Source organism: Notolepis coatsorum (genome assembly GCF_963971535.1).
Source record: "Notolepis coatsorum genome assembly, chromosome: 15".
NCBI lineage: Eukaryota > Metazoa > Chordata > Actinopteri > Aulopiformes > Paralepididae > Notolepis > Notolepis coatsorum.
The window spans coordinates 23,473,710-23,490,878 of NC_140179.1; the positions used below are offsets into that span (position 1 = coordinate 23,473,710).

The 17,169-nt window shown below is 44.9% G+C and overlaps 1 protein-coding gene across 1 annotated transcript in view; it reads right to left on the reverse strand.

Moving 5' to 3' along the window:
* col7a1l (collagen type VII alpha 1-like) overlaps positions 1-17,169 on the reverse strand; it is a gene marked incomplete at its 5' end in the record, with an annotated part of 253,304 nt that overhangs the window by 173,511 nt on the left and 62,624 nt on the right. The window contains 6 exons of the mRNA XM_084330929.1: positions 2,149-2,268; positions 4,851-4,997; positions 5,808-5,945; positions 8,399-8,548; positions 8,786-8,899; positions 15,944-16,102. Of these exons, the coding sequence (XP_084187055.1) occupies positions 2,149-2,268; positions 4,851-4,997; positions 5,808-5,945; positions 8,399-8,548; positions 8,786-8,899; positions 15,944-16,102 (828 nt within the window). The remainder of the gene's footprint in view (positions 1-2,148; positions 2,269-4,850; positions 4,998-5,807; positions 5,946-8,398; positions 8,549-8,785; positions 8,900-15,943; positions 16,103-17,169) is intronic.

Genomic DNA, 17,169 nt, shown 5'->3' on the forward strand with positions numbered 1-17,169 from the left:
GACTGGCCCAAGCCGCAGGCAATGCTGACTCGGGGAGTCAAGACCGGAGTCTCTTGCATTGGTGACGAGCGCAATCTCCGCTACGCCACCCAGCCGCCCCACATTGTTTATTTTCTCATATTTATTTCTTCATTGTATTACCTATATTTATGTCTTTCTACTATTACCCTCACCATACCAAACCTGCCCTCCCCCCTCCCATGCTGCTATTACCCTGCCCATAGGCGTCTATTCTTAACCCAACGCATGTTTGCTTCCGCGTTCGCGTTTTGCGAATCTGATTGGCCACTGCCGTTTCTGGTGCGATCTGATTGGCCACTGACGTTTCTGGTCATGTGACATGTGCGCCCAATCGCGTGACGCGCCCATTTCCACCTCGACCAGCAACAAACTACCTATCACCTACGATCCACACTCTAACCTTAACCTACTTCGAAAGAGTGCCTAAGCTTAACCGGCGAAAGAACTTGCCGTCACACGATATCGCCCTGCTCTAAGACAAACTCTAACCTTAACCAACTTCGAAAGAGTGCCTAAGTTTAACCGGCGAAAGAACTTGCCGTCACACGATTGGCGTGACCAGAAACGTCAGTGGCCAATCAGAGCGCAAAATGCGAATGCGGAAGCAAACATGCGTTGGGATAAAAATGTAGGCTGCCCATACCTGTACCTCCCCTCCCCCCTCCCCATGCTGCTATTACCCTACCCTTAATCTCTGATGGTCTCTCTCTTGAGTTTGAAGCAATGGGCAGCTTAGGCTCAATACACACTGAAATAACAAGGGACCTGTATCACCTTGAAACCTGGGAAACCCAGAAACCAATTACTAATATTAGTTAATCCGTTAATCCGTCAAACAAACACAACCTATGAACGAGCAGGTGCTTATGCCAGGGCTCAATACACATAGCAATAATAGGTACCCATGTACATGTTGAAATACTTCCCAAAGGTCAGTGAAGTCCATGACCACAACACCAGAGGGAGCTCCACAAATCATGTCCAACCCAGATTCGGCACAAACAAGGGACTAAACACGTTTCGCGATTATGCCACATCAATGTGGAACGCCCTACCCAAAGCTGTAAAAAGATGTGAATCCCTACCCACCTTCAAAACCGCTCTTAAAGAGCACCTACGGGAGGCTGCAATTCGAAACTGGCCACCGTAAATGTCCAACCACCCCCCCCCCCCCCCCCCCTCCTAATAGACAGTCTCCTCCCCACCGTATGTATTATATTTTCTCCCCACCGTATGTATATTTTCTCTGGTCTCCATCCCCTTAACAATTGTGTGTATTGAGCTGTACTGTATTGTACCCATTCTGCAATTTGTTAAATAAAATGTTCATTCCTTCATTCATTCATTCATTCGTTCAGTTGTATTGAAATCTAAATCAACTAACTCGATTAACTTCTGACGGCTGATTGGTTGATCATAGGCTATGAAGGTCACACCGGCGCTAGGTAAAGGTTCCCGTGCCCATGTAGAATGTGTTGTGAAATTAGAAAACATTCTTACCGTCTTCTACTATCATGCACTCTTCCACTAATTAATCTTCCTTGTCTATTATTACTACCTACTAACTATACTAACATGTCTCAGTCTACTACTATGCACTCAACACTGCAGCGCCCAAGTTGCAGCACTGTTTGATGAACATTATTACTCAGCTGTAAGAGTTGTACCCTTCCTGCTGACTTGTAAGTCGCTTTGGATAAAAGCGTTCGGCCAAATGACAAAATCTAAATGTAGAGAAGGTCTATATACAGATCGGCTGTGGGGTGAATTCTACCGCTATCGCCAGAAAAGCGCGCGTGTCTTTGCGATAGGGCTGTCACATTATTTTCGAAATTTCAAATTTAATTTCGAATTTACATAAAAACACAAGATTCGAACTTGAAGGGAGAAAATCGAAGAAAAAAAAATATATATATTTTTTGTTTTCCTTTTTTTCAAAACAAACAAAACACACATAATATATATATATTTTTTTTTTTTATTATTATCTTTTTACAATGAAATTAGAATTTGAATTCGAACTTGTCTACAATTCTGCAAGGAATATCGAATTTGATTTTTTTGTTTAAGTGACAGCCCTACTTTGCGATGCCGTTCTGCGAGGCGGTGGCGGCCGGAGCGTCTGACCTGAGATGTGTCTCCAGGAGAGGAAGTAGCTAGAGGCTCCCGCCACTCGGGTCCAGGTCAGAACCGTGCTGCTGTCCGTGGTCTGCAGCGCAGAGAAGCCGTTCACTTTAGGAAGATCCACTGAAACCGGAAGAGGAAACGTCAGTATACTGTACTTATATAGACCAGAGAAAGACGTTTGTCTTGTTTACATCAGGGTCCCCCATTTTCAATTCATAGTGACATTTATGACATAAGTTACATAACATACATGACATCATGACATTTATGGCATAGGGACATACATGACATACAGGTATATAGTACTGTTACATTTGTGATATATATGATATGTAAATATACAGTACTGTTACCCAGAGATCCTAACAGAGTATATATACATATGATGGGGAGGAGACTGTACATTAGGAGGGGGTGGGCGGGTGGGGAAAAAAATATACATATGGTGGGGAGAGAATATATACATACGGTGGGGAGGAGTCTGTCACTATTAGGAGGGGGACATTTACGGTGGCCAGTTTCGAATTGCAGCCTCCTGTAGGTGCTCTTTAAGAGCGGTTTTGAATGTGGGTAGGGATTCACATCTTTTTACGGCTGTGGGTAGGGCGTTCCACATTGTTGTGGCATAATTGCGAAATGTGTTTAGTCCCTTGTTTGTGCCAAATCTGGGTTGCACATGATTTGTGGAGCTCCCTCTGGTGTTGTGGGCATGGTACTCACTGACCTTTGGGAAGTATTTCGACATGTACATGGGTACCTGTGTGGTGTAGTGTATCTTGTAGACCAGGCCCATTGCAAGTTGCTGTACTCTGTCGTCTACTCTAAGCCATCCTAGGTAGTCAAAGTGGGCAGGGGTGAGGTGGGTTCTAGGAGTAGGGTCATGTTTGAGAGTATACTGTACTTATATCATATGTTTGAGAGTATATTGTACTTATATCATATGTTTGAGAGTATACTGTACTTATATCATATGTTTGAGAGTATACTGTACATATAGCATATGTTCAGGTTTAAGTTTATTTGCAAAAGGGACAGTGCATATTAATCAACATTAAAAATGTAAATATGCCAGAATTAGCCAGAAGGCTAGATTTCATCTGTAGTCCCTGGCCAAGATGTTAAAAATGGCATCAACATAAAGTGATAAAAAAGGTTATCACACATAACATACATCAAATAGGCCTACATAAAATACAATTCATCATCACAATATACACATTTTATAATGTGTATACTGTACTTATAGCACATGTTCGAGAGTATACTGTACTTATATCATAATTATGTTTGAGAGTATACTGTACTTATAGCATATGTTTGAGAGTATACTGTACTTATAGCTGTTTGAGAGTATACTGTACTTATAGCATATGTTTGAGAGTATACTGTACTTATAGCTGTTTGAGAGTATACTGTACTTATAGCATATGTTTGAGAGTATACTGTACTTATAGCTGTTTGAGAGTATACTGTACTTATAGCATATGTTTGAGAGTATACTGTACTTATAGCATATGTTTGAGAGTATACTGTACTTATATCATATGTTTGTATATTATATATTGTATAAGATGAAGGAGTAGTGCTGAGCACTAAGTATTTACTGTATAAGATGACGGAGTAGTGCTGAGCGGACACAATATACTGCTGTGATGAAAACCATAAAGGTAAACTTTTCACTAACCAAGAAAAGCTGCTATTGAATGGGTTCATTGGGGAATTGTGAAAACTGATTGGCACATACATAATTTTTTACAACTTTAATTTCAATTTATTTATTTAAAAAAAAAATGATAATAAGAAAACAACACCAGCAACGGAGTTATGAGGTTTTATGCATCACTACGCCACTACAAAGAACCCTTGCACTGAAAACCTACGTAACTCTAGTAACGAGTAGTAACGAGGGCCGAGGTACTCACAGGTGCGTGTAGTAACGAGGACCGAGGTTCTCACAGGTGCGTGTAGTAACGAGGACCGAGGTACTCACAGGTGCGTGTAGTAACGAGGACCGAGGTACTCACAGGTGCGTGTAGTAACGAGGGCCGAGGTACTCACAGGTGTGTGTAGTAACGAGGGCCGAGGTACTCACAGGTGTGTGTAGTAACGAGGGCTGAGGTACTCACAGGTGCGTGTAGTAACGAGGGTCGAGGTACTCACAGGTGTGTGTAGTAACGAGGGCCGAGGTACTCACAGGTGTGTGTAGTAACGAGGGCCGAGGTACTCACAGGTGCGTGTAGTAACGAGGGCCGAGGTACTCACAGGTGCGTGTAGTAACGAGGACCGAGGTTCTCACAGGTGCGTGTAGTAACGAGGACCGAGGTACTCACAGGTGCGTGTAGTAACGAGGACCGAGGTACTCACAGGTGCGTGTAGTAACGAGGACGTAGGTACTCACAGGTGCGTGTAGTAACGAGGGCCGAGGTACTCACAGGTGTGTGTAGTAACGAGGACGTAGGTACTCACAGGTGTGTGTTGTAACAAGAGCCGAGGTACTCACAGGTGTGTGTAGTAACGAGAACCGAGGTACTCACAGGTGTGTGTAGTAACGAGAGCCGAGGTACTCACAGGTGTGTGTAGTAACAAGGACGTAGGTACTCACAGGTGCGTGCGGTAACGGACCGAGGTTCTCACAGGTGTGTGCGGTAGCGAGGACGTAGGTTCTCACAGGTGTGTGCGGTAACGAGGACGTAGGTACTCACAGGTGCGTGCGGTAACGAGGGCTGGGCTCCCCTCTCTGCTCCCCACCATGGAGGACACCTGGATCTTATACGCCGCACTCTCCTGCAGGTCAGGGATGGTGAGCGTAGTGGTGGCGGCAGAGACCACCTGGGACTTAACACTGCCCCCTACAGGAGGGAGGAATAAAACAACATACAACAACATGCACAGATTGCACACTACTGCATGTAGACTACTGTTTACTAAATCAAATTGGTCTAAAATCAAGTGTGTGTGTGTGTGTGTGTCTTCACACATGCTCGACTGTTCACAGTATAGACCTGTTTTCTGTATACAAACATACCATGTTCGAGCCAATCAGCAATAACAAGTTGCCTTGGACCTGCGCGAGCTGCTGCGCTAAAATAATACGACGGGGCTCTATGGAGAAACAATGGCACTCCCCTGACTAAAAGTTGTTTCAAACGAAAAAGTCTGGATGTAATTTTGCCAAATCAGCATGGCTGTGACTCCTTTTATATATCTAGCTTTGGCATGGATTGATTATTTAGATCGCTAGCACGGCTAACAAATGCAAATAATATTGTAGTCTGTCCCGTTGTTTTTAACCAGGATTACGTTCCTTTCTCCTGCGGTGATGCGCGCGCACACTGAGTCTGACGTATACAGAAAACAGGTCTATATACCTTGCCTCCAAATTGTGACAGAAAATTGGCTTCCTATACAGAAACAGAACCAGCTTTCCTTTGATTAGTAGAAAGAGAGTTTTCTTATCAGTCCTGGACTATGGTGATGTGATTTATAGGCATGCTGCGGCCTCAACCTTTAAGCCTTTTACTGCCACACTACCAAACGGTTAACCCTTTCACTGCGACAATACACAGAAGGTTAACCCTAACCCGTCGGTAGTGTGATAGTAAAGGGTTAACCTTCTGTCGTGTGGCAGTGAAAGGATTAAATCCCTGGACAAGACTTACCTAGGAAGGGGCTCCAGGTGACCTTGTATCCGGTCACCCCGGGAGTTCGATTCCAGGCCAGCGTGAACGAGCTCACCCCGATGTCGACCACCTTCACCTCCCTCACCGGCTGGATCCGCTCAGACTCCGCCCCCGCCGCTGGCAAACACCACACCTCAATGTCAGGGAGAAGCAACTACCGCTATTATAGTCTGGTAGTGACTCGGGAGGGCGTTTTCATGGGAATAGTCCGTTTTTTGGGCTAGCTGCGAAGCTGCAACTTGTCATAATTTTCGCCTAAAAAGTATCCCTTACCTTAACCCTATCCTTAACCACTCCCACCATCTACAGATTGTAAATTAAATGTCCTTCCCAGCTATGGGATCAAGACACTACAAACCACAGCCCAGATGACTGGTGCAGAGCGTGGTGGGAGAGAGGATTGAGAGAGAAACACTGGAATGAGGGAGGTTGTGTTTCCCTGCCTGTCTAAAGCCGTCACAGCCGTGCAGACCCTGTTCTCTGTTTGAATTGAGTTCAAGAAACTGAGCTGCTAACATTGACTTGATCTGTAAAATCAATCTAATCTAATCTAGTCGAGTCTAGTCGAATCTAGTCAAGTCTAGTCGAATCTAGTCGAGTATAGTCTAGCCTAATCTAGTCTAGTCTAATCGAGTGTAGTCTAATCTAATCTAGCCAAATCTAGTCTAGTCTAATCGATTCTAGTCTAATCTAGTCTAGTCTAATCCAGTTTAGTCTAATCCAGTCTAGTCTAATCTAGTCTAATCTAATCTAGTCTAGTCCAATCGAATCGAATCTAGTATTATCTATTGTAGTCTAATCTATTCTCTTCGGTTCAAATAACAAACTCAGCAAGACCGACGGCTTCTCAGTTACAGTGGGTGACAATATTGTCACCAGGAAAGATGAAATTACTTACCTGGGCTCCATCCTAGAGGCAAATCTTTCCTGTGACAAAATGGCATCCAATGTAATACAAAAAGTCAACCAACAAACTCGATTCTTGTACCGGATCTCCTCTCTGGTAAACAAGAATACCCTGAAGACTCTGGCAGGAGCACTCATTCAAGGGTACTACGACTATGCTTGCACCTCATGGTACCAAAGCACCTCAAAGGCGCTAAAAACTAAATTACAAACATCTCAAAACAAACTGGTCAGACTACTGCTTGACCTTACTCCTAGAACCCACCTCACTCCTGCCCACTTTGACAACCTAGGATGGCTTAGAGTAGACGACAGAGTACAGCAACTTGCAATGGGCCTGGTCTACAAGATACACTACACGACCAAGGTACCCATGTACATGTCAAAATACTTCCCAAAGGTCAGTGAATGCCACGATCACAACACCAGAGGGAGCTCCACAAATCATGTTAAACCCAGATTCGGCTCAAACAAGGGATTAAACACGTTTCGCAATTATGCCACATCAATGTGGAACGCCCTACCCAAAGCTGTAAAGGAATGTGAATCACTACCCACTTTCAAAACCACTCTCAAAGAACACCTACGGGAGACTGCAATTCGAAACTGGCCCCTGTAAATGTCCCAACCCAACCCCCTCCAATGTACAGTAAATGACGAAGTATGGTTTTGTCAATATTCCAATGTACAGTTTTGCTTGTACAGTTGTACAGTGTCCCCCCCCCTACCCCACCCACCTCCAATGTACAGTCCCCCCCCCCCACCGACCAAACCTCCTCCAATGTACAGTTTCTACGTCAAATGTATATACTCTCTTTTCTGGACTCTTTTTGTATCACAAACAGTACTGTATTTGCAAATCTGGTATGTCATAAATGTATAGATGTAGCAGTACTGTATGTCGTGTATGTCATATATGTTATGATGAATTGAAAATGGGGGTCCCTGATGTAAACAAGATGAAAGTCTTTCTCTGGTCTGCATCCCCTTAACAATTGTATGTATTGAGCTGAATGAATGAATGAATGAATTAATTAATGAATGGATGAATGGATGAATGGATGAATGAATGAATGAATGAAAACTTTATTTAACAGATTGCAGAATGGGTACAATACAGTACGGCTCAATACACACAATTGTTAAGGGGATGCAGACCAGAGAAAGACGTTTGTCTTGTTTACATCAGGGTACCCCATTTTCAATTAATATTGACATTTATGACATACACAACATACATGACATTTATGGCATAGGGACATACAGGTATTTAGTACTGATACATTTGTGACATAAACGGTATTCAAATATACAGTACTGTTACCCATAGATCCTGACAGAGTATAATACATATGATGGGGAGGGGACTGTACATTACTGTACCCATTCTGCAATCTGCTAATACAGTTTTCAATCAATCAATCAATCAATCAATCTAATCTAGTCTAGTCTAGTCATGTCTAGTCTAATCAAGTCTAATCTAGTCTAGTCTAGTCTACTCTAATCTAATCTAAGATAGAATCTAGACCAGTTTGCGTCCAACACAGAGTCTTGTTTTGAAGCTGATGTGGTGGAATTCTATGAAGAGGGAGTGAGAATTTCCAACAATTCAGTCAGGACCTTGGTTTAGCGTCTCATCCGAAGACCAACACGTCCTGTAGTACCTGTGGACTGAGAGAGAGAGATCTCTGGGCCCTCCGTGTTGCCGTAGAGGGCGTGGATGCTGACCGTGTGGGAGGTTCCCGGACTCAGACCCTCTATGCGTTGGAAGAGGACAGTCCTGTCCAGGAAGCGAGTCTGGGGTCTGCCGCTGTCTGCGCGCACACACACACACACACACACACACACACACACACACACACACACACACACACACACACACACACACACACACACACACACACACACACACACACACGCACAGACAGGTCAAGAGCAATTTAATAAGGAGAAACGCCCACAAGGTGCATGTAATATGTGGCGGGTGACTGATGGCAGTAAAACGTGATGATATATCTACCTATGTTCTGTAATGTATATGTATATCCTACCTGTGTTCCAGGAGAGCTTGTACTCGGTGGCTCCCACAATGGAGCTCCAGTCCACGTCTATAGAGGAGCTGGTGTAGGACGCCACCTTGAAGTTAGACACATATCCCAGAGGAGCTGGGAGGCAGAGGGGAGGCAGAGGGGAGGCAGAGGGGAGACAGAGGGGAGACAGAGGGGAGGAGGCAGAGGGGAGACAGAGGGGAGACAGAGGGGAGACAGAGGGGAGGCAGAGGGGAGACAGAGGGGAGACAGAGGGGAGGAGGCAGAGGGGAGACAGAGGGGAGACAGAGGGGAGACAGAGGGGAGGAGGCAGAGGGGAGACAGAGGGGAGGAGGCAGAGGGGAGGCAGAGGGGAGACAGAGGGGAGGCAGAGGGGAGACAGAGGGGAGACAGAGGGGAGGAGGCAGAGGGGAGACAGAGGGGAGACAGAGGGGAGACAGAGGGGAGGAGGCAGAGGGGAGACAGAGGGGAGACAGAGGAGAGACAGAGGGGAGGCAGAGGGGAGACAGAGGGGAGACAGAGGAGAGGCAGAGGGGAGACAGAGGGGAGACAGAGGGGAGACAGAGGGGAGACAGAGGGGAGACAGAGGGGAGGCAGAGGGGAGGCAGAGGGGAGACAGAGGGGAGACAGAGGGGAGGAGGCAGAGGGGAGACAGAGGGGAGACAGAGAGGAGACAGAGGGGAGGAGGCAGAGGGGAGACAGAGGGGAGACAGAGGAGAGACAGAGGGGAGGCAGAGGGGAGACAGAGGGGAGACAGAGGAGAGGCAGAGGGGAGACAGAGGGGAGACAGAGGGGAGGCAGAGGGGAGACAGAGGGGAGACAGAGGGGAGGCAGAGGGGAGACAGAGGGGAGGCAGAGGGGAGGCAGAGGGGAGGCAGAGGGGAGACAGAGGGGAGGCAGAGGGGAGGCAGAGGGGAGGCAGAGGGGAGACAGATGGGGAGGCAGAGGGGAGGCAGAGGGGAGACAGAGGGGAGGCAGAGGGGAGACAGAGGGGAGACAGAGGGGAGACAGAGGGGAGGCAGAGGGGAGACAGATGGGGAGACAGAGGGGAGACAGAGGGGAGGCAGAGGGGAGACAGAGGGGAGACAGAGGGGAGGCAGAGGGGAGACAGAGAGGAGACAGAGGGGAGGCAGAGGGGAGACAGAGGGGAGACAGAGGGGAGACAGAGGGGAGGCAGAGGGGAGACAGAGGGGAGGCAGAGGGGAGACAGAGGGGAGGCAGAGGGGAGACAGAGGGGAGGCAGAGGGGAGGCAGAGGGGAGACAGAGGGGAGACAGAGGGGAGGCAGAGGGGAGGCAGAGGGGAGGCAGAGGGGAGGCAGAGGGGAGGCAGAGGGGAGACAGAGGGGAGGCAGAGGGGAGACAGAGGGGAGACAGAGAGGAGGCAGAGGGGAGACAGAGGGGAGACAGAGGGGAGACAGAGGGGAGACAGAGGGGAGACAGAGGGGAGACAGAGGGGAGACAGAGGGGAGGCAGAGGGGAGACAGAGAGGAGACAGAGGGGAGGCAGAGGGGAGACAGAGGGGAGACAGAGGGGAGACAGAGGGGAGGCAGAGGGGAGACAGAGGGGAGGCAGAGGGGAGACAGAGGGGAGGCAGAGGGGAGACAGAGGGGAGTTATATGGGTTATATACAGCATTACGCCGCAGGCAGACCAGACGCGCACGAAGTCACGCACGGGTTCATGTTGTGATTTTTGGTTAGCGCCTACACAACATGCCTATAGAATACAGGCTATTTATATTTATTATTATTATTATTATTATTATTTTATTTTTAATTATTGAATTATTATTATTTATTTATCATTTAAAAAAAATTCCAGTATATTTTAAAGTGTGAGCTTAAAGAGACGACGAGAAGATGGGTTAGAGTTCACGGTACTTTGTTTGTCGGTCACCGGGGCGACCCCCATATATATTTTTTTATGACCAAAATAAATATATAAATAAAAGTGATCCAGATTTGGACTGATATGATACTGTAGTGAATTCCTGTGATTGTGGTCATAGAGAATTAGTCTTGTGCGGGGATCATTTCCAGAAGTATTTAGACAAAGTCACTTATCTATAGACTGTAGGCCCACCTTTTTTTTGCATTAATAATTCTATCTTGATTCTAACAAACTAGATTGTGTGTTTAGGTTTATTTTTTATGTTATTGGATGATGACTTGCTTCATGATAGTGTTCCTTCAGAGATTCTAGGCCCACTGATCAGACAGGTTGTGAAAAGCAGTGACAAGGACCGATTTAACCTATATATCTATTAGCTGCTACAATAATACACTGATATCAAGCCTACTGGTTGCTGTGTTCAATAATAATAATTGTAACTGAGGGGTACAATTCCCTGACTGTATTGAATAAGTATGGTATCATTAAACCACTACTGAGTTATGTACATTACTACTGGCCATACAGTACACATGTATATGTGATGAACACCCACACAATAACACGGCTTAACAAAGAAAGTCCTGTTTGGAATATTTATTAGAAGAGCATCAATATTATCTTACATTATTGAGAATTAGAGTCGCGCTTGTAAGGCGAAGAATGTGCATGAATAGGTCAAGAGCGTAAGTCCATGAGCATATTACGAAGGGGATAATTAATACCACCTGTAGCATAAGAATTATATAAGGTACACTCGTAGGTCAGCTGGAGATACTAGGGGCAGGGTTTCCGCTAGAAAAAATTGTTGCCGGTCTCCGTGACCTGCAAGATTTCAATCTACCGGACAAATGAGATTAATTCCGGTCATAGTTTATTGAGCTTTAAAACAATTGAATAAAGAATGTCATCCTCAAGGCATGTAGATTTATAATATTATTACTTAAAACTATAGGCTACTTTTGCGTATACAGTCATTAATATATTCCAAATAAAATAAGTCCCTCGATACTCCGTGCTGCTGCTGACTTGAAATAAAATAGACCGCGTATGTGGGCAGTCGGTCCGACACTAAACAGCAGTCTGTTATAATCACATTTTTATGAGCTAACGAATTCCGTTATATTGGACATTTGTATTAATTATATCAAGCGAAGAACTGAGACATTTTGCAGAGAGAGACGGCAACATTATCGTGGGTTTGCGTGATGTATATCTCCACCTCCCAACGACTTGGTGCTGGTCATAATGTCCGGTGAAAACAACTCCCTCCAAGCACAACTTGACCACCCGAACCGTACCAAAACAGGCCAAAATTAAATAGCCCATGCGACGAACGATTCATTACATTCGTTTCATCGTTGCTCCACCAAGCAGCCGGTCCAACAATGAAAGCTGTTATCAGCGCGAGCCGGCCGCAGTTAGTTTGCAAGAAGCATCCAGCTGCAGACCCGCATAGCAGCTTTCCAGGTCTGGGGACCGCACTGTGCCAGCAAAGCTGGTGGGTTCTGTGGGTCTGCAGCTGCATGCCTTCCGCAAATCCAGCAGCAAGCTCTCGCTGAGCGAAGCAACGACAACAAACGCAATGATTGTTTCGTTCATCGCATAGGCCACCCAACTCCAGCCCATCCAAATACAATTCAAATAATCAAACTGTGCCCAGAGGGAACTATTTTCACCGGACACTATGACCGGAGAGATTAAATATGTCGGACTTCAACAGATTTTGCCGGTCAAATACCGGTAATTACCGGCTAACGGAAACGCTGACTAGGGGGGTTCCCTCCGGTTGTAAGCCAGCAGGGGAGAGGATTTGTCGGTAGCAAAAGTCTGGATCAACGAGGAATAAAGAGACTCCAGGTACAGGAGACAGTGCAATAATCCCTTGGTCCGTAGACAAAGCAACAGCTATTCTCCGGTATGCACTGCAGCATGGATGAAAGCTAGCCAGCCTCAGAGTCCTAGAGGCGGGCTCGACGGGGCTCCTCACAGGGTAAATCCCACACGGTAGTGGGGGTAGACGATTCTCTGCTCCAGCAGCCACAGGACCAAAGCAATATAATCCAGCCGAAAAGGGCTCTGTAGTCGTCGGTGTAGGTTATCCAGTGTACATATCCACACGGTTCTCGTCTAGGGCTCCTCGGATGACGGCACAAGGTTAGGCCGCCCAGCCTGGATAAGCACACTAGCTCGGTACGATGAAACGTTGGTAATGCTGGTCACTGTAGAACGGTAGCCGCACGATACACTATACATAATAGACTATTACTTAATAATAGAATAGGTCGAACTCGACGATACAGCGTTAAACTCTGACACTTCAGCTATCAATTCGCACGCGGTCTCAAGGCTCTATTTCGGGGCAAAAACGGGCCCACTTCACAGCACGTTGTATCGTGGTGAAGGCTTCAACTTGTTAGGGTAACTCTACTGCTGTATCCACCTGCAACGTATTTATACGTAAGGTGAATAATCTAGTACCAGCCTTATTTCTGTCTCGTATTACTGCGCAAAACTGGGCATGTTGAGACATGTCTTAGCGGTGACTTTGAACTAGACATTGGGGGTATGGCCGTGGCGCCTAGGGGGTCGCTGTCCAATAGGAGAACGAATATTATGGTCTGGCCTGTACTAGGTAAAGGGATATTCCGTGTATATGTACAAAGAATATACAAGGGATATCAGACGATATACAAATACTATACAATATATCTCAGGTAATAAATATATATATTCGGTTTAATCTGACCCTTTGTAACAATAATAATATTATTATTATTTGATATCAGTATATAGTTATAGATATAGTTCTTCAGACGGATTCCTACGCCACTATAAAACTACATTATCAATGGTTTGGCTTGAACAAACAGACAGACAGACAGGCAAGCAGATATACAGACAGATAGACAAACAGACAGACAGACAGACAGACAGACAGACAGACAGACAGACAGACAGACAGACAGACAGACAGACAGACAGACAGACAGACAGACAGACAGACAGACAGACAGACAGACAACCAGATATATAGACAGATAGACAAACAAACAGACAGACAGGCAACCAGATATATAGACAGATAGCCAAACAAACAAACAAACAGACAGACAGACAGACAGGCAACCAGATATATAGACAGATAGACAAACAAACAAACAGACAGACAGACAGGGGGGGTTGGGCGGGGTATTACTAAGTATAGTAATATGGTTTATTTGCATTGGGAAAGATACAGACACATTAGCTAGTTGAACAACATCTATATGTTTGGGGGCAGCGGTGGCCTAATGGTTAGAGAAGCGGGTTTGTGACCGGATGGTCGCTGGTTCGATCCCAGGGACTGGCAGGAAAAATCTGCCGCTGAAGTGCCCTTGAGCAAGGCACTTAACCCCCAAACTGCTCCAGTGGAGTTGCTCAGTGGCCAATGGTGTCAGACTGTGGTTGTACTGGGCAGCTCCCAGGTGTGAATGGAACTGTGTGAATGTGAAGCAGGGCGTAGCTGAAAAAGAGCATCTGTGCTCAGCGAACCTACCCTGGGTAAATAAAGGTAAAAAAAAAAAACGTGTGGTAATAATGCAGATATTGAGTGTATTTCAGTGAAAATGCGTGTCTGCGCACGCATCTGCGTGCCGCCTCGAATCCAACCAAAGCGGAAATGATCGCTTCCGCCTCGCAAGGCGCTCGCCCGCTTGCGGCCAGTGTGCACAGCTTTATTGTACATGTTATCGTACAGAGTTATATGGGTTATATTAGGGCTGACCCCTATTAGTCGAATAGTCGACTAATCGATCGAAAGGAGCCGTAGTCGACTGCCAACAGGCACAGAGGCACTGAAAGAGGATTTCACCCGTCTAATGAACACACTAGACTAGACAAATATCAAGATGTATCCATCAGTGGACCAATTGCATGCTTTTGCAGAGGACAAGAAGCCTTCAGTCGACTCCTTCAGACATTAAGCACCCCCACAGCCCAAATGGAATGATACAACAAAAAAAAAAAAATATATATATATATATATATATATATATTATAGCCTACTTTTTAATTTTTTTCATAGTCGACTAATAGTCGGCTATCGGCTAATTTTGGCGACTACAAGTCGACTATACTAGTGGTTCCCAAAGTGAGGGTCGCGAGCCGCCGTGGCCAGTGTTTCTAGTTGCAGCGGTGCAATAGTTAGATAACCTAGGTGGGGAACAACCAGGAGATCACTGCAACTCACACAAGTTGGAGATCTCTCTCTCTCTCTCTCTCTCTCTCTCTCTCTCTCTCTCTCTCTCTCTCTCTCTCTCTCTCTCTCTCTCTCTCTCTCTCTCTCTCTCTCTCTCTCTCACTCTCATTCTCACTCTCTCTCTTCCTCACACACACACACAAAGGGAAATGTGATTGTGGAGGCAGGACCTTTACAAAAAACAAAAAATCCATCAAAATCAGTGTTGTTGCTAATCATTGACATGACACATGCTAGCCTGTAATAATCCACCCCAGAAAAATCTACTTTGCATTTGATATATTGCAAATATATGCCATCACACACACTTAATTTAACATTTAAAGAGTTAGAATTATAAAATGAATATGTGGTGTTATGATCAGGGCTGAAGTTGAATAAAAGATTTATGGGAAAAAAAGTGGTATTTCAACATATAGTAATATTTTTATGGGCGTTTTTGAAGAGGACAATTAGTCCCTTATGGTAAGAGTAAGTATTTTTTTTCAATCTGACATTACAAAAAAACTGAAAATCCATCAAAATCAGTGTTGTTGTTAATCATACTAGCCTGTTTTTTTAACAATAATTTGTGATGCCATCACAAACACTGGCATTTAAAGGGTACAAATAAAATAATTCCTACACCAGAATGCAGGAAATTAAGTCTTTGTAACAAAAAAATTCCTGAAAAGTGGCCTGATTGGGGCTATATTTCCTGGCCTGAATGATTTCCCCAGTCCGGCCCTGCCGGCCCTGGTTAAAAGCCTCCAATGCTTATTAGTGTGTGCGTTTGAACGTTTGCATGTTTCAACCATACATTTCCATTTATAAATTTCTTTTTTTTTATAAAATAATTTAAAAAAAATATTATAATTTTCTTTTTTACCTCCTATAATAGTGGGGGTCGAGGCTCTCTGACACCGTTATTTCGGGGGGTCGCGGCCTGAAAACTTTTGGAACCCCTGGACTATACAAATCCTTAGTCGGGGACAGCCCTAGGTTATATACAGCATTATTGTACATGTTATTGTACAGAGTTATTTACTCACATGTGCGGAACGTGGCAGCTATTCCGGGCCCCATGATGGGTCCAAACAGCACGTACAGGGAGAGGACGTACTCGGTGTCGTGGGCCACATTCTTCAGCTGGTACTGTGTGGTGCTGCCGTTCAGAGCCAGCTGTCTGGGCCGGTCCCGACCCGCGAACTCTGAGGGGCACATGATCAACACCACATGTTATAGGTAGACCGCCTGCCTGGTAGATCAAAGAGACACCTGCCTCTGGTTTAAGATACGATACGATACGATAAGATAAGATAAGATAAGATAAGATAAGATAAGATAAGATAATCTAAGATAAGATAAGATAAGATAAGATAAGATAAGATAAGATAAGATAAGATAGGATAGGATACGATCAGATCAGATACGATACGGTACGATACGATTCCTTTATTGATCTCCTTGGGGAAATGTGGGCATCATAGCAACATGGGGAGGGGGAAGGGGAGGTACAGGTATGGGCAGGGTAATAGTGGAAATACATAAATAAAGGCAATAAAATGTGATCTGAATATAAAAATATGAGAAAAATAAACAGTGTAAACAATATAATTCACTCTGAATAGTGGGACTCTGATTTCCATGACTCGTGACTCGACTGATGACCGAGCACTGATGACTCGGACTTGGACTTGGACTCGAACATTGACTGCATTCGGACTCGGAAGGTGCAGGCGAGGACTCGGATGTGGTAATTCACAAATACAGTTGTTGCTTCTTTTGTTGTTGCTTTTTGTAATAGGCCCTAATCATTTGGCATACGATATTGATGGCGAGGGCATTTGTTTGGCTATTGTGTCACAAAGTAAATAAACTCGCTTTGAAACGGTGACCGCTGTGTCATTTATGTTTAATATAGACCTTTTTTTATTTGTACGTCAGCTCTTTGTCTGCCAGAGTGGAGTGGACTCGACCTTGATGACTTGGACGTGACACAGACTTGGCCTCAGACATGAACTCATACCTCATTACACCTTACTGTAAATTGTACCTAAATTGTACCTCATCCCATTTCTGCTTTGTACTGTACTGTATAGTATATAGTATATTGTATTGTAACTCAGTTACTTTTCTACTCTGCATTGTATATTGTATATATGTATATATTGAACACTTTTGTCTACGTACTTGACTTCTATTTTATACTTATTTTATACTTATCTATTTTTATCTAGCACAATCTCTGGAGCAAAACAGAAAGAAGCATTTTATA